We start from the raw sequence: 18,036 nt of genomic DNA, 5'->3' as shown, positions 1-18,036 counted from the left end.
CAACCTCCAGTCTCCTCTGGGGACTTAAATTACCTGAGGCCTTGTCTAGCATAGAGTTTGAAGTGGGGGTCAGGCTTTATCATGGCCAAATTAGTGTGTGCTAATGTACAATTGCTTTGTCTCGCCTGGGGTTTTTGCAGGTTATAATGCAATCAGGCTGGTTAGCTCAATCAAGACATCCCAGCCTGGACAAGGTCCTGACCTCCCTTTATCCGCGCACTGAAAAGGTACAACATTCAGGCAGGCTTCCCCCATGTTGCCCTGGCAACCTGTCTCAACCCCATGTTTGCCATCATGTCTGCTGGTTGTGGATCAAACCCAATTAGAAGTACAGGCCTTGGCGTACCCACATGCCAAGACAGTACTGGTCTAGACAGTACTGGGTCCTGCCATGAGGGCAGGGGACTGGACTCGATGACTTCTCGAGGTCCCTTCCAGTCCTGGTATTCTATGATGATGGACAAGAAGTCCCTGTACATGTGGGCTACAAATCATGTTTAACATCATGTGTTCTAACCCAGGGGTGGGCAATAACATGGTGGCAGTTCTCCAGGTTTAGCCCCTGGCGGGCCGCTGCCACTGTATTTACCTGCACAGCTGCAGGTACCAGTGATGACGGCTCCCATGGGCCATGCATCGCTGTTCCTGGCCAATGGGAGCAGCGGGAAGTGGTACACACAGGCATACTGCTTCCTACAGCTCCCATTGGCTGGGAATGGTGATCCGCAGCCAATGGGAGCTGCAATCATCTTTACCTTCCTAGGTGCAGGTAAATAGAGCAGTGGGGGCCTGCCAGGAGTGTTATTTGTCTCTTTGTCAGTGGCACTTGGGGTATCAAAAGAAACGAACAAGCAACCTGGCTGACTCGTTGCTGAGGTTTCCAACAGCACACGCAATAATCTATGTGAGAATTAACACCCCTTTCAGCAGCTTCCTCATGGATGGGACTGAGACGACACAGTTTGCTCTGAGTTACATCAGATTACCTTCCTCTGTGAAGTCATGGAGGTGTAGCAGAGAGCAAAATTTGCCTGTAAGAGTTCAGCGAGAAAGACAAGCAAGCCCAAGCTGGCTGGCACGGATCAGCTGCAGGTGTCTAGTTGCTGTGTAAACAGACCCTAAGTCAGTGGCTCTCAACCTGTGGTTTAGGGACCCTTGGGGGGCCCTGTCTAAGAGTTACAGTGACATGAGAAGAAAAGGGAGGAACTTACTTTATTGTACAGAGTCAGAACAATCAATCAGAAGTGTATCTTTCATCCCGGGATGGGCAGTAATTTTTGCAGGGGGGTCATTTACGCTATGTCTGCACTACAAAGAAAAGTCAGAAAAAGATACGCAAATTGCATTTTGCAATTTGCGTATCTTTTTCCGACTTTTCTTCTGAAAGAGGCTTTTCCAACATTTGGCCCATCTATATAGGGCCAAATGTCAGGAAAAAAACCCTCTTTTAGAACATCCCTTCTTCCTCGTAGAACAAGGTTTACAGGGATGCCGAAAAAGGCATCTGCGTTCCTAATTTTTTTTTTTTTTTTTCGGAAAAGCAGACGCGTTCCTTGGATGCAGCAGAGCTTTTCCGGGAAAGCTCTGTAATCTAGGTCAGTATTTCCCAAGTAGAGCTCTGCGGAACACTGGTGTTCCACGAAGTGAAAATAAGGGTTCCGCGAGAACCTGATCACTCCCCAAATTCCCCTTGCTGAGCTGCTCTTAGGGGCGGGCAAGCCCAGGGCCACCATTTTCAAGGGGCCGTCGCAGTCTTAGGGACAGGCCGGCTTTTTTTTTTGCTTGACAGCTCCCCAGCCCCGTTTTTTTTGTTTGACCAGTTTTCCCCGGCGTTTTTTTAAAAAAGGGTTCCGTGGCCAAATAAAATTGGGAAACACTGGTCTAGACATACCCTTAGTGAATTTTGCTACATGGCCATGAGCCAGCTTTCCCTCCCCTTTCTCCTGCAAGGGGCGGGGCATGGGGCAGAGTTGGGGACTAGCCTCCCCCCAGAGTGGTTTGTGGCTGGAGGCTTTGAATTAAAAATGTGAATTCCACGTGGCCAGGAAGCCGCCCAGGTTTCTGCAGTGACTTAAAGAGCTCGTGGCCCCGGCCCCTGCCAGGGTAGCACCGTGACTGGGAACCATGAGCTATTTAAATAGGATCCTGCTGCCTGAGCCACCGCCTGGAAATTCGGTGGCATGGGCAGCAGGATATAAATAGAAAGAGTCTAGATGCCGTCCACAGGTCGGATCAAAGTGTTTGGCTGGCTGTATCTGGCCCCTGGGCCGCATCCTGCCCAGCCCTGTTTTATCCAGAGCGGTGTAAGAGCCTCATCAATAGAGAAAAGGATGTGGGATAAGGAGATGGATAAAAAGCCTCCAGCAGAAGGAGGAGCTGCATTGCTCCAGTGGCAGCCAGTTTCTCAATATATAATGACGCGACCAGCTTCTAAGCAGAGGTTGAGGGAAAATTTCACCCTTTCCCCACATCATGTTCTCTGAGCACAGAGGAACCTGCCAAGTGCCACTTGGATGGTGAACCAGCATGACTGGGTCTGATCAGGCTCCCTAGGGTAGCCCGTGAACCGAAGCTCTCTCTGAGTGAACTCACTGTGAGCAGAGCGGTGGTCAGGGCACCTTCAAACCACAGGTCGCTTTGGTTTGTTTTCAGCAGAGGGTTGAGGCTACTCTAGCCCCGCCACTCAATTAAACCCAATCCCCTGCAGCCCCATTGCAAAAGGGTGACGGTAGGGCCTATAAATGGGTCATTGCCCCCTACATATCGCTGTCCACAAAGAGGCTCAGCTTTTACTGCTCCAGCCCTACCAGGTAGGGCATCGTAGAGTCCTGCATGGACACACAATTGGTATCCGCATCTGCAAAAATAATCCACAGACAGACACATCTGCAGGTGCAGCTACCTGTGGATGTAAAGCAGATGTCTGTAGAACTGTAGGGCTTACGGTTTCGGATGGCCCTGAACATTTGGCGTGGAGATGGCACTTGTCTTATCTATTCCTATGGCACCTTCAGACACTGTGGGATAGCCCCTTGTGGCTTTAAGGGGCCACAGACCAGTCGGCTCTTTGGGCCCTGATGGAAGCGGGGACTTGCTCTATATCCTCTCCAAGGCAGGACTCAGGTGAGGAGAGAAGTCGGGTCAAACCGAAGCATTGCATTGCCCTGGCCCAGGAATCTAAGCCTTGTGAATGTTCCTGCTGGACAAATGCAGACAAGCAGAGGGGAACTCCCCTTTCACCAGGTCCACCACCCTGACCCTCTCCTCCATGTCCCATTTTCCGAGCTATCATGGGCAGGGAGGGAGTTACCTGAAGATCTGTCCCCACAGATGGCGCATATGTGCTTGGTGAAGGAGGCCATGGTTCCGGAGGGGTGCGCTGGCACTTTAAGAACTCCATTGAGTCCCAAGGGCGGTTTAATGTCTTCTGTGCTGCTGACGGGGTTCATAGGAGAACTGAGCTGTGCGGAGGGAAACACGGGGCAAGCAGTTATCATCAAGCAGGGGAGGCAGGCAAGCTGGGGGAGGGGAGGGAGCGCGTGCATAAATATGGCATCCTCCCACTCTGGTCTGGCCCTTCATCCGGACCTCAGTGGTCTCCAAATGCCTCTCTGGTTACTCTGTAGAGGATGGGCAAAGCCGTGCTCACCAGAACAAGCTCTGCTCTCTTTGTGGGATGTGAAGGGAGGGGTGTGAATCTCCTGCATGACAATGGGAGGCTGGCAGTACTGGTTGGCCCCTACACACTCACGGTATATGGAAAATTCTTTGCACATGCCTCCGCAGAGCCAGCCTTACTCATATGTAGAACACACAGCTGTGTAGGGTGCCTGAAAATGTGGGGCACCGCTGGGTCATCGTGTCCACCCACCCGCCTCTTCCTATCCTTGCTCTGTGGCTCTGCTTTCTCCAGAGAGGATTTACTGGTGGACCACTGAACCTGGGAAAGACCATTCAAGTGGTAATAGCCATATCACAGGCGTTTGCCAACCCCAGGCCTAGACTGTCCGTTTCTGAATTTACCATGTGGTTCGACAGGACCTTAGTTAAAATGAGCTTTAACTATTTCATTGGGGTGTGGCTGAAGATTACACAGTCACATCTCTCAAATATTATCCCTCCTCCGGGTTGCCATCGGGCATAGAGGCATCAGTTTAATAGCACTGTGCAGGGCCCCAGAAATCTTAGGGGCAGCCGTGCTCCTCCATGCACCTTCTCTGGAACTGTTACCTCCCGACCTGCTGCCCCACCCAGTTCTGCTAGGACGCTCAGTCCTGAGCTGCAGGATCCACTCGATTCAAATCCTAGGACTCACAAGGCTCTGCCAATCCAACTGGTCCCAACCTTGTAGTGCCCCTGGGATTTCAGTGCTAGGCTCCCCGACTGCTCTGAAGATGCCCGCCCAATCCTCCTCACGCCCCGCTTTGCTACTCCACCCCAGCGCGGACTCACAGCACCCCCTGCTGTTGCATTCCTGAGCTTCACAGTGGTACACTGCCACACCCCTCAATTCTGGTTTCAGAAGCCTGACGGGCCCCAACCAATGCAAGGTTCTTGCAACTGAGCATTCGACCAATGTGACGATCTGGGTACCATCAGGCCCACTGACGCTGGGGGAGGCAAAAGGGGCGGCTGGCCCAGCGAGGCAAAGGGCCTGGGGCCCCTGGCAGCAGCTGCAGCCTCAGGCCCTTTAAATTGCCATGGGAGTGCTGTACAGCACACTCTAGTGGCACTCGGGGACGGGAGGGGGCAGAGTGACGTGCTCCAGACGGAGCAGAGGGCTGACTGCCCCCAGCCACGCCTCTTCCACCTGAGGCCCCGCCTCTTCCGGGAGCACGGCGTTACCCCCCCACACACACCTTGCCCAGGGTTCCAGAGAGGCTGTTGGCACCTTGGGTATTATTCACAGCCAGGGAGGGAGCCAGGCCCAACCTCGCTAACTCTGAAGTTGATTCTTTTAGCCCAGTCCCAATCCCGCCGCATCCCTGCCAACCGCATCAAACCAAAGGGTTGCACCAAATCCGGTGGCACATGGAAAATGTCCCCTTGTGGGCATGACGCTCGACTGAAATTGCCAGCATCTTCTAAGCCAAGACACAGATTTGAACACAGATCTCCAGAGATCACAAATCCCCGGCCTTGGAACACGGGGAAGCAGCAAATACCCCAAGCCAAATGTACTCAGCTGGGCTGGCCAGCTCGTCCCTGCGGCAGGGTAACATCACGCCTCTGTGAATATGCAGATCACAGGCTTCATGTTACCACAAGGGGAAGGGATGACGGGTCCGATTAATCCTTCCATAAAGCCAGAGAAGCAGGAAGAGCAGACACCACTGTCAAATAAGCTAGCCCCATAAACCATTGTTGCCGGGTGATTTAATGGGAAGGAAAAATTCCTTTCAGGCTGCCAAATGTCCACCCACCTCTGCAGGAAAGCCTTTATCTAAATGTGTGAGGAAGATTCCCCTTAACGCCGCCTCAGGACGCAGAGCGGGGAAAATGATTTGCAGGGATTATACGTGGGAGCACCCGGCTGAGATGTCCTAGTCTTCTTCATCCACTCAGGCAAACACAGTTTGGCTGCTTTACACCCTGGGATTTAGAGACCATCTGCTAGTGTTATCTCTTGAAGGGAAAGATACTTAGTGAATGGATACGGGTTGCAGATGCAGCCGGGCTGGAATTAAGGCTCTGGGAGTGTGGAGGGGGCCCCTCCCCTCAATTTCTTTTTATGTTCCTTCAGCAAATAGACTTCTCTTGTCCATGTCCCCTTTCTTCTCCTTCCTCTATACCCAGCCCGGTCAGTCAGAAAAGGCTGTGGAGATTTAAACAGGTCCCTGAATGTATAGCACCAAGCACAATGTCAGCCCATAAAATAGCAGGATCCCTTGAGATGCGTCAAGTTATATGGAAAGTATTCTGAAGGCTCAATGCATGGTAGAGATGGGAACAGGACTCAGAAATGGGAAGCATGAAATTCAACCCACCAGACAATGGGACTTTGGTGATTTGCAATTATTTGATTTACAGTAGCGTGAAGAAAGCAACATCACGGCTGTCTTCCTCGTACTACCTAACTGTCCATCCATCCCCATATGTATGCATCTATCTAATCATACTTATGCGGGCCTCATTACAATAATACACACTCCTTAATGTACTTCTCACTTCAGCCTTGTGAGGCATATCATATCTATAGTAGCCCAGTGTCTGTGATTCTGTAACGCTGAAACACTGGCTGTTCCCTCTGGGCAGTGCTGTTGCCTCCCCCCGTGGCACTCGGCTGCACAGCCAGGCCGCCACGCAGGAGCAAGAGGCACAAGTGGCTGTTTGGGGTCCATCCTATCCGTGCATCACAGGGGTGCTGCATTGGGAAGCGCAGGGCTTAAATGGCTGCTTGCGCTGCTTGCTCCCGTGCGGCGGCCCGGCTGAGCGGCGCAGAAGTCAGCCGAGCGCCACGGCAGGAGGCAACAGCTCCACCCAGAGGGAACAGCCAGGGGATGGGGCCTGGACGAGTGTGCGTCTCTGACGACAGGAAAGGGCGCCGGATTCAAGAGGAGGAAAGCGGAGCAGACACAGAGGAGGCGAAGGAGACAGAGAGGAGGCGGAGGACACCGAGAGAGAGAGTGAGAGAGACACAGCAGGAGGAGGAGAAGAGAAACACAGAAGGGGAGAAGAGAAAGAGAGAGAGAAGGAGAGAGAAGCAGGAGTCAGACGAGAGCTGAGAGAGAGAGAGAGGGCGAGGCAGTAGGAGGAGAAGAGAGAGAGAGGCCGTTTGCGCTGCTTACTCCCACGTGGCAGCCCGGCTGAGCAGCGCAGAAGTCAGCCGAGTGCCATGGCGGGAGGCGAAGGGGGCAGAGCAGTGACGTACACGCCCCGGGGGCGGGGCCTGGATGAGCATGCATCCCCGAGGGTGACAGAGGAGAGTGGAGAGAGAGTGAGAGGCAGGAGGGGGAGAAGAGAGAGACGGAGAGATAGGCAGAAGGCGGAGGAGAGCGGAGAGAGACAGGGAGAGGCAGTAGGAGGAGGAGAGAAAGAGAGATGGAGTGAGAGACCGGAGGCTCAGGAGAGAAGACCGACGTGGAGGAGAGACCTGACGGGCTAATTGGCTAGTTAACATAAAAATGGCCATACCAGGCTAAACTAAAGTCCGTTCAGCCCAGCGTCCTGTCTTTGGACAGTGGCCAGTGGCAGATGCCCCAGAGGGAGTGAACAGAACAAGGAATCATCAAATGATCCCTTTCCTGTTAACCATTTCCAGTATCTGACAAACAGAGACTAGGGACACCATTCCTGCCATCCTGGCTAATAAGTATTGACGGTCCTATCCTCCATGAGTTTATCTAGCTCTTTTTTGAACCCTGTTACAGTCCTGGTCTTCACAACATCCACTGGCGAGGAGTTCCACAGGTTGACTGTGCGCTGTGTGAATTAAAAATTCCTTTTGTTTGTTTTAAACCTGCTACCTATTAATTTCATTTGGTAATCCCTACTTCTTGTGTTATGGGAACAAGTAAATAACTTTTCCTTATTCACTTTCTCCACACCAATCATGATTTTATAGACCTCTATCATATGCCCCCTTAGTCTCCTCTTTTCTAAGCTGACAAGTCCCAGTCTTTTTAATCTCTCTTCATATGACACCTGTTCCAAGGTCATTGCCATTATCCACATTGCCTCTATGGGGAACTGAGGCACAGAGAGATTGAGGTTTATGTATACACAGCAGCAGGGAGGTATAATTCCCAGCTCGGTGAGACGTACACACACTAGCTTTGACTGAGCTAGTGCCTAGCAATAGTCATGCAACCACAAGCCAACTGCCAAGTCCATGCTCAGGGTTCTGAACAGGACTAGCCCAAGGCACTGAGGCCCACTGCTTGTTAGCACTGTAGCTTGATCAAAGCTACCTTTTGGCATTGGAAAAGGTTCAGAAAAGGGCAACAAAAATGATTAGGGTTTTGGAATGGGTCACCAAATGAAATTAATAAGTAGCAGGTTTAAAAGAAACAAGAGGAAGTTTTTCTTCACACCGCGCACAGTCAACTTGTGGAACTCCTTGCCAATGGATGTTGTGAAGACCAGGACTGTAACAGGGTTCAAAAAAGAGCTAGATAAACTCGTGGAGGTTAGGTCCATCAATGGCTATTAGAAATGGTGTTCCTAGCCTTTGTTTGTCTGGAAATGGATGACCAGAAAGGGATCACGTGAGGATTCCTTGTTCTGTTCCCTCCCTCTGGGGCATCTGGCATTGGCTACAATCAGCAGACAGGATACTGGGCTAGAGGGACCTCTAGTCTGACCCAGTATAGCAGTTCTTATATTCTTATGTTCTCATGCACATCTATCCAAGCTGGGGATTTGACCTGCCCCTTGCAGTGATGTACCCTACTGGGGACCTCACAGACCAGCGTGTTCTTTTGCTTTTCACACTCATCCAGGTGGTGAAAATACTTTGTGCCAAATTCCCTCCTGTAGGAAACAAAGCTCTCCCAATGTCATGGGTCACGCCCGCCAGCGGGAAAGGAGGCAACTTCCATCTCAAAAAACCACTCCCTGCCATGGCACCCAAAGTCCCTTTCGCTGCAGATATTTTGCCTGGCTTCTCACTTCTTCAGGCAGTCCCTGGCCTGTGAGACACTTCACAACCAGCCCAGCATAGGGGTGGGGTGGATGTGTAAGTCACCATCTCAGGAGAGAGTGAAGTGATGAGTAAGCGTGTGGTGGGAGAGGAAGGGAGGGTTCCCGCTCTTATCAGGTGTGGTGCACAGCCTGCGGCTTTCCAATCTGCCCCTCACCCCAAGACAAGGGTGACTGTTCAGTCTGCTCAGGCCCTGTGAGCCGGATCCAAATGCCATTCACGTCAGTTCCATGGGTCTTGCTGTCAAATTCTGCTCTCAAGTCTCTCCAGCGTGACTCCAAGCAACGGCCGCTGAAGTCAGGCTAACTTACTAACCACAGGGCATACCACATCAATACAAACCCTGGAACTTTCCCTTGCAACAAACCCCATTGCCGACTTTGTCCACATATCTACTCTGGTGGCACCATCACTGGACCTAACCATGTCAGTTATACAATCAAGGACTCATATTCCTGTTCATCCAGCAATGTGATTTATGCCATCATGTATCGGCAGTGTCCCTCTGCAATGTATATTGGATAGACTGCTCAGTCACTTTGCCAAAGAATCAATGCTCAGAAATCAGACATCCGACATCTTCACGAAGAAAAACCTGTTGGTCTACATTTTAATATACCTGAGCATTCTCTTGAAGACCTGACAACGTGCGTCTTACATATTTTTTCCTTTTGTTTTACCAAGATCAGACTACAGATAGTCCCCGACTTACGAACAAGTTACATACCAAACACTTGGCTGTAACTCGATCTGTTCGTAAGTCGGACTCCATTCATTTAAATGTGACCGTGCTGTTTGTAAGCGCGGATCGCGCGTTCGTAACTTGGGAACCGGCTGAAATGCACTTAATGGTCAGTTGGTCGTAAGTACGAACGGCTGTAAGTCGACATGTTCATAACTCGGGGACCACCTGTAACACGGGTGCCTCTCTATTACAAAGTCAGTAGGATTACTCCTGACTAGGGTTCCCTGTAAGCTGGGCGCTTGGGCGACCACCCGGGAGAGAGTCAAATGCTGCCCAGCTGATTAGCAGAGCGCGCACACCAGTGTTTCTACTGGTGGTGCACATCTACACGTCTCTGTGCACATAACAAAATTTATTACACCGAGATGGAAAAAACGACAGGGAACATTGCTCCAGACTTACCCCAGATCCCCTGCGTATAGAATTTGGCTCTAATTATCTCCTCTAATGTACAAGGGCTTCTCCTAGCCCTGCCAAGGATGCAGGAATAAACATCACTAGGGCTCTCATGATATTTCTGCCCTATGCATTTTTTTCCCCATTAAAGCGAAACCTCTTCCTCCCGCTCCAGAGACATGCACTGGTTTCAAAAGGTAAGTCTGATGAGTTCGTTCATGCTGAAACGCTGGGGTGCCCTCCTGGCATCTACATTTTTAGAAGGTGCTGGGGAGGGTTCCGAAAAGAGTCATGAGCTAACAAGGCGCCCCCATTAGCTGGCAGACGCAGAGGGGACTAACGCACGAGTTGTTCTGATCACGTCCAGTGGAGGGCAATAGTGCTCGTCTATATTTTGCCCATTCTCTGTCATATCCACCCTCCTTCTCCTCGTGAATGACCAGGCACTTTTAGTTCCTCAAATGCCTATGGCAAAAACTGCATTTCCTATCTAGCCCACCCACTGCCCCCCTCCTGAATAAGCTGACGTGGTTTCCTCTCTCGACATGTCATCCCCTCTGCTCCATCCTGTCTCCATTAAGACTTCTGCTGAACCGCCCCACCATCTCCTTTCAGCTGACTCGCCTGTTTCCTACCCAAATCTGGGAACACCAGGGGGTTTGAAAATATCTTTTGTCCTCTTCATGCTGCCCTGTTGGCACCAGTCCATGAGAGACAAGGGCAGGAGGGAAACTTGAAACACAGAAATGCTACTGAGTGCAAGATTCTTGCTGTAGGTGTCAGCGCTGGTGCTCCCAGAATATCTGTGGCCTCCCCTTCCTTCTCCACACCCTAAGCCCCAACATCGGCAGCACTGAATTTGTATTCTAAAACGGGAGAGGAAAAGGAGGAGTAAAACCAGTTTGGATCTCGGGACTAAAAAGGTGTTTCCCTGGCTCGCTCTGTGGAATGCTCGCCATGGGCTTGGAGGTGATTTTACCTGCAAGCATGGTGGTGTCTCCGTGGCTTGACCTTTTAAAATCCAAACTGGGGGCCTCTCTAAACTTTCTAGCTTGGCCAGAAGTCACGGACTTGGTGAAGGAATCATTTAGTGAAATTCCAGGCCCTGAGCCTGCAGCGTGAATCCCCAAGAGCGGGACCAGCAGCCTCTTTTATTTGGGAAGTTAGGTTAGGTGATCAGCATGGGCCCTTCATACCTATGAGTCTGTGGGAGTTAGACAAGGATACGCTTTTTGAATCATCACGCGATTTAGGTGCACACAGGTCCAGCAGTTGGCTTCAGTGCCTTATAGGAAAACGGAGCGATTGCAAAATGTAGCTAATGATTATTAAGAGGGCTGTCAAGCAATTAAAAAAATGAATCACGATTAATCGCGCTGTTAAATAATAATAAGACTCCAGCTGACGGCAGGCTGGAAAGGAGCATAGCGGAAAGGGATCTAGGGGTCATAGTGGACCACAAGTTGAATATGAGTCAACAGTGTGATGCTGTTGCAAAAAAAGCAAATATGATTCTAGGTTGTATCAACAGGTGTGTTGTAAGCAAAACTCGTGAAGTCATTCTTCCGCTCTACTCTGCACTAGTTAGACCTCAGCTGGAGTACTGTGTCCAGTTCTGGGCGCCACATTTCAAGAAAGATGTGGAGAAATTGGAAAGGATACAGAGAAGAGCTACAAGAATGATTAAAGGTTTAGAGAACATGACCTATGAAGCCAGGCTTCATGAACTGGGCTTGTTTAGTTTGGAAAAAAGAAGATTAAGGGGGGACATGATAGCGGTTTTCAAATATCTAAAAGGGTGTCACAAGGAGGAAGGAGAAAATTTGTTCCTCTTGGTTTCTGAGGACAGGACAAGGAGTAATGGGCTTAAAGTGCAGCAAGGGAGGTTTAGATTGGACATTAGGAAAAAATTCCTAACTGTCAGGGTGGTCAAATATTGGAATAAATTGCCAAGGGAGGAGGTGGAATCTCCCTCTCTGGAGATATTTAAGAACAGGTTAGATAGACATCTGTCAGGGATGGTGTAGACGGAGCTTGGTCCTGCCTTGAGGGCGGGGGGCTGGACTCGATGACCTCTCGAGGTCCCTTCCAGTCCTATGATTCTATGATTGTGCTGCCCCTTTGAAATGCCGCGGCAGCGTTTCAAAGGGGCAGCACCGCCTGGAAAAGCCTGCGATTAACGCACATTAAAAAAATTAACGCGTTAATTCCACTCTGTGTTATTCGCAGGTATTAATTGACAGCCCTAATTATTAAACATCTTTCAACAGCAACCGTAGCCACAGGCTCTGGGTGCCCTAGTAGGGTCAGAACATCAGCTACCTGTGGAAGATGAAAGTTTTGTTGACCCTCTTCCTGTGCTGGTGTGGAGGGGAGGAAAGGAGGGTCACAACTCCAGAAGGGAACAGGGGAGAGCTGGTCTCCCATGATCCATAGTTCTCAGCTCGGATCTGTGCCAATTTGAACCTCAGTCAAAATATTCGGGTGTGTTATGAAATTTGGGTGCTGGGTAATGTAGGCAAGGGAAGGCATTGCCTTCCCAAAACTGCCCACAGGGCCCAGCCGCCTGGGAGGGGGCTGGGGCCGCACCGTGCAGCAGCACGGCTCCCTGGCAGCGGGGGAAGGCTGGGGCTGTGCCATGCGGCAGCACCAACCATCAGCTGGGGTTTGGCGAGGCTTGGCAGGGGTGGGAGGTTGTTGAAGGCGCATGGGCTCGGGGAAAGAGGTGTGGCTTTGGGTGGAAGAGGCGGGGCTTCAGCTTGCCTTCCTCAGCTGGCCTTCACCCGTCACCCATGTATGAGGAGCAGATAGAGAAGTTCTCATGGAGCAACCCAGTCTCAAGCCCATGCTGGGCTTTGGGGATGAGGAGTGGGCCTGGCATTTGAGTGGCAACCAAGGTACAAAAGGAGCACTGGTGTGCAGCATCCACACTGCTCCTGCCTCACAGAGTCCACGTCCTGCATCAGCTTCTGGGGAGAGCTTTCCAGTCCGGCCCAGGTGGGAGCAGTGTTCAGTGGTCCAGGCTGCTGGTGCCAAAGCAAGACTTGCTGTGGCTAGATCAGTGCTGGAGAGGAATGGTGCGGTCCAAGGGGATCAAAGCTGTTTCTGGCTTATTTAGACATCCAGGAGCAGTAAAGAAAATCCCGACTGCCTATCCCACTTTGACTGCTGGGCAGCAGACCCTTCGACAAGCCAGGGAGGAGTCACCCACAGTGTTCCCTGTAAGCTGGGCGCTTGTGAGGCCGCTCAGGGGAGATTCCAGCTGATCAGCCAGATCGCCCGCAGCGAGGTGTCTTCTTTCTAGTGGTGGTGCACAGTCACACGGGATGCAGTGCACATAAAATTATTCCACACATGGTTGGAAAATATTAGAGGGGACATTGGTCACCCATTTATTCCAGGGCTGTGCTAATAGCTCACTCCTTGGAGAAATCTACGGTCCTCCTGACTTCGATGGGTGGGAGAAACTAGCACTATCAGACCAAGCATTTCTCGGGGGCTGGCACAGTGTGACTACAGAGGACAAGGGGACTTAACATAGACAAGGGCGGGATGGCTGATAGAATGGGCAGATCCCATGGAAACTCCATTATCCCCCATGGCACATGGCTAAGGGTTAGCCGGCCCTGGCTCTTCGCTTGCCTGTCTCCCAGGGACTGGGACCTGAAACTGCCCCAGGGAGTGTTCCCCCATGAGTCAGCAGGAGCCCCGGCTAGCTGCTGAGTCAGCACACGGGAATGGGAACCTCCTCCGTTTCCTCTTTCAGCAGCTGCCCGAAACCACAGCCATGCTACACGTGCACCTCTTGGTTCCCACATTACCCCTTCCTCTCCCCCCTCTCCCCTCCCCCGCCGGCGCCTGCTGCTCCTTCCTCTTGGGTGTAAGGCTCCAAAAAAAAAAATCTGAAGGTGGGCGCCTGAGAGAGCCAGCCAGTCCGGCCCCAAACCTCACCCTCATTGCCATATGGAACCTAGTTCTGCTTTGTGATGAGCACAAACTCAGCAATGAGCTGAGCAGAGGGCCCTGGCGCAGATGGCAAGGAAGTACTTTGAGTTAGCTCACGGTGGATGGGAGGCAGCGTTGCCTAGCAATTAGAACACGTTCCTGGGCATCGGGGTTCCATTCTGCTCTCTATTGTTGACTCTTTGTTTTAAGCTCCGAGGACTGAGTCCTCTCTGTGGGGGCCTGGGAGCGGCCAGCTCTAAAAACCGCTGCTGAGTCCCCAGATGTCCTTGAAAAGAATCAATTGTGTCTGAAGGGACGAGGCAGCCCTGCGAGAGCGGCCGCAGCCGAAGCGTGTGTCTGATCTGTCCTCGCTTCCTCCAGGCACCTGCAGAGCTGCTGAGAGAAACGCCTGGGGGGAGTCTGCAAAAGTCCTGCAGGCTGCTCCAGCAGCTTGGGTCTTCCTGAGAATGGCACTGAAGTGAGCAGAAGGAATTATGAAATAGACTTGAATGGAACTTTGCTTCTCTCTCTTTTTCTCTCTCTCAAATATGATTTTCAGAGATTCCTAGGGTTGCCAAAAAGCTCTAAGTCCTGATCTGTTCATCAGGACACCTGGGTCAGTGGACACTTTGCTGCACCAAATTTTGATGCCATAAGCATATGTCTGTAACGCCAATGGACAGACCCAAACCTGGGACCTCTGGAGTTTAGTGCGTGAACCTCTACAGCTAGGCTACGTCTACACTGGCCCCTTTTCCGGAAGGGGCATGTAAATTTCACTAGTCATCGTAGGGAAATCCGCGGGGGATTTAAATATCCCCCGCGGCATTTAAATAAAAATGTCCGCCGCTTTTTTCCGGCTTTTAAGAAAGCCGGAAAAGAGCGTCTAGACTGGCCCCGATCCTCCGGAAAAAGTGCCCTTTTCCAGAGGCTCTTATTCCTACTTTGAAGGAACCTCTGATCTTATTCCTACTTTGAAGTAGGAATAAGAGCCTCCGGAAAAGGGCACTTTTTCCGGAGGATCGGGGCCAGTCTAGATGCTTTTTTCCGGCTTTTTTAAAAGCCGGAAAAAAGCGGCGGACATTTTTATTTAAATGCCGCGGGGGATATTTAAATCCCCCGCGGATTTCCCTACGACGACTAGTGAAATTTACATGCCCCTTCCGTAAAAGGGGCCAGTGTAGACGTAGCCCTAGAGTTATAAAACCAGCTGGTTCTCGGCTAAGGCTGTAGAGGAAACTCATTCGTTCTGTAAGTGGTCCAAGTGCCACTATACACAGTAAAACCTGTGTTATCCGGCACGCTCGGGGATTAGGGCATTCGGTTATCTAAAAATTCCGGTTATCTGAGGGTGTGTCTAGACTACAAGTTTTCTTCCAAAAAAGTAGCCTTTTTTCGAAAAAACTTCCCCTGCATCTAGACTGCTGCTGCGTTCTTTCAAAAATAAATCAAAAGAATGTGGCAGTTTTTTTAACCGCGGAAAACCTTATTTTATGAGGAAGAACGCCTTTTTTCTAAAGGTTGTAGTCTAGATGCTCTTTTTCAAAAGAGGCTTTTTCGAAAGTATCTTTCGAAAAAGCCTCTTTCGAAAGAGGCTTGCAGTCTAGATGTAGCCTGAGAGTCCCATCAACCTAGGAAAAAACAACGGACAATAATAGTAAAACTCAAGTTTTTAATATTGGTAGTTTTGTAGTGTGAGGCAGTGGGTCTCACATTTCTATTTTGAGTTAAAGATGATTAGTATTTCTTAAATAAAAAATAGTTAAGCCAATCATGGTAAACCAAGCCAGGGCTGTGCACCTGAAAATGTGACAGTATTGTGGCTAGGGGCCAATGCCAGTTAACAAAGTGTGTGTGTGCGTAGATAGATAGATAGATAGTATTGGGTAAAACCTACTTCTTCAGATGAGAGAGGAGAAAAAAGGGGGCAGTTCCAACTGGAGGTTCCCCCTTTTTTCTCCACTCTCATCTGAGGAAGTGGGTTTTCCCCACCAAAGCTCATGCGACTATATATATGTATATATATATATATATATATATATATATATATATATAATTTTTTTTCTTAAGTCTCTAAGGTGCCACAGGACGACTTTTTTTTTTAAAGTTACAGACTAACCCAGCGAACCCTCTGAGACTTTACTAAGAACAGTGCACACTCCCAGTAGGTATATGGGTTACACCTGCACACGCCAGAGAGAGCCCTTTCGATAATCCGGCCTTGGAATCGTCTGAATATCCTGCTCTGTGCGGTCCCTGACAGATTTCTTGGCCTCTTCTGTGCTGTTTCCCCCTTGCTGAACTAAAGGTGCCCACCTCCCAGGGGAATGCCCCGTGAGGCTACAATGTTTGGAAAGCAGTTTGGGATCCGTGGCTGACAGGACCCAGTGAGAGTGAGGCATGCATTGCTACCCACGAGAATACACTGGAGTGCCACAAAGGGCACTTTGGGCAGGACTGACTTGCTCACTCCCTTCTATTTCTGGGGCATTCATAAGAGGAACTCAGGCCAGAGCAACGGAGCTGTGCAGCGGTGGAGGTGGGCGGGGGGTCAGGACGGGAAGAGCAGGCCGAGACCGAAGTGGCGTTCAGGAGGGAGGTGCAACGGGACTGGAATGGCAGAGGGAGCTGAAGGGTCCTGACAAAGCTGTGCAGTATGGGGAATTCGTGTGAGCCCTGCCTTCGCTATGCCTCGTAGAATCCTAGAGCTGGAAGAGATCTCACGAGGTCATCAAGTCCAGTCCCCTGCCCAAGGCAGGACCAATCCCAACTAGCTGCATTGAGTGCTACCGGCACCTCAAGTTCCCCAAAGAAATCCACCCTCTGGAATCTACAAGAGTTGGCCCTAAATGCCATTTTGCATCCTCTGAGACTCGGCTCTGGCCCAGCCCAGCCCATCCCTTGGCCTTTCTTTAGCCCCGTCCGCAAAGCTTGTCCCTGGGCACCAGCATCCATTCAGCCTGGAGGGAGAACGCAACCAACTTTGCAAAGGAAAGTGAGTGGGGCTGGGAGGAAAGCGGCTTCGCGGCTCTTCGCCCTGCACACCTCATCCTGCCGGTGTCCTTCTGCTCGGCTAGGTTCCCAGCGCTAACGAGGCGTAGTCTGATGGCAAGTGGCATCTGCCATCTGATTCAAACCACCTTCCATCAGTGCCAGCTCAGCTCGGCAAGGCAGGGACACGCTTCATTAACCCCGGGGCTTTGTGGGCTTGTAGGACGACAAAGGGAACCGTGTTCCTCTCCCCCTGCCTGCCCTCCAGTGCGCCGTGGTGACAGGGTGCATCTCCCTCCCATCTCACTGCCGGCTCAGGTAGGTCTTTCTGCCCCTAACAAAGGTGGGGGCCTAATGCTCCCAGACAGGGGACAGATGGCAAAAGCCATTAGACTGAAAACATCTTAAACGTCTCCTCCAGGAAAACCACTTAGGACAGCCCGTGAGCAAATGACAGGCGGACCCGGGGCTCCGTCGGGGTCTAGAGACGCTGTACGCGCCAGGGCGCTGCTCAGCACCATCGGAGTCACTCTCGATTCCCCTTTCCCGTTCTGCGGCTTTTCGTTTCAGTTCCTTTGGCTCGGGCATCTCTGCTTCCTAAAATAGCCACAGCCTCTCATTGAAACTCCGGCGATGCCGCCCTTTCCCACCCCAGCCTCGCACTCCCTCCCGCTGGCTACTCACATGCTTGCATTGCTACATGTCTCCCGCCACCCTGGCTTCGTGCTGCAGGGTGGCCACAGGGAGTCGTGCAGCACGGTTTCAGTTCTCCCCGCCTGGCCATCAGAGGGAAGGCAGCCTTGTCTACCCAAGGTATGCCATGCCGGGGATTAGGGATGTTAAAATGCGTGTAACCATCTATTTCAGCGGTTACGTGGTTACACGCAGAAGCCGGTGCACACTGGGAGCTGGCTTTTAAGCCGGCTTCCCACACATAGGGGCTGTGTCTAGACTGGCAAGTTTTTCCGCAAAATCATCTGCTTTTGTGGAAAAACTTGTCAGCTGTCTAATTAAATCGAAAGAACGCGGCTTTTCTTTCGATGGCGGTACTCCTCATTTCACGAGGAAGAATGCCTTTTTTTGAAAGTGCTCTTTCGAAAAAAGGCGTTCTTGAATGCCAACAGGGCTTTTTCGAAAGAGAGCATCCAGACTGCCTGGGTGCACTCTTTCGAAAAAGCGGCTCACTTTTTCGAAAGAAGAGGTTGCAGTCTAGACGTAGCCTTCCTGGCTCCCATCTGCCACCCTGCTCCCGCGGTTGTTGACTGCATTGCTGACTCTGAGACAGAGGCAGCAGTCCGGGGTGGCAGAGGGCTCCCCA

The 18,036-nt window shown here is 51.2% G+C and overlaps 1 protein-coding gene across 6 annotated transcripts in view; it reads right to left on the bottom strand.

The window, feature by feature from the left end:
* The window catches only part of RXRA (retinoid X receptor alpha), a 287,469-nt gene that overhangs the window by 82,852 nt on the left and 186,581 nt on the right, over nucleotides 1-18,036 (bottom strand). For 5 of the 6 annotated variants that reach the window (XM_075905236.2, XM_075905238.2, XM_075905237.2 and 2 more), the window contains one exon: nucleotides 3,311-3,461. In XM_075905236.2, coding sequence (XP_075761351.2) covers nucleotides 3,311-3,461 — 151 coding nt within the window. The remainder of the gene's footprint in view (nucleotides 1-3,310; nucleotides 3,462-18,036) is intronic. The other variant, XM_075905242.2, reaches the window with a different exon arrangement.

The sequence above is a fragment of the Pelodiscus sinensis genome, chromosome 23 (genome assembly GCF_052426305.1).
Source record: "Pelodiscus sinensis isolate ZL-2025 chromosome 23, ASM5242630v1, whole genome shotgun sequence".
NCBI lineage: Eukaryota > Metazoa > Chordata > Testudines > Trionychidae > Pelodiscus > Pelodiscus sinensis.
Note: the sequence above shows the minus strand (reverse complement) of the source record. Positions and strands in the feature narration are given on the sequence as shown.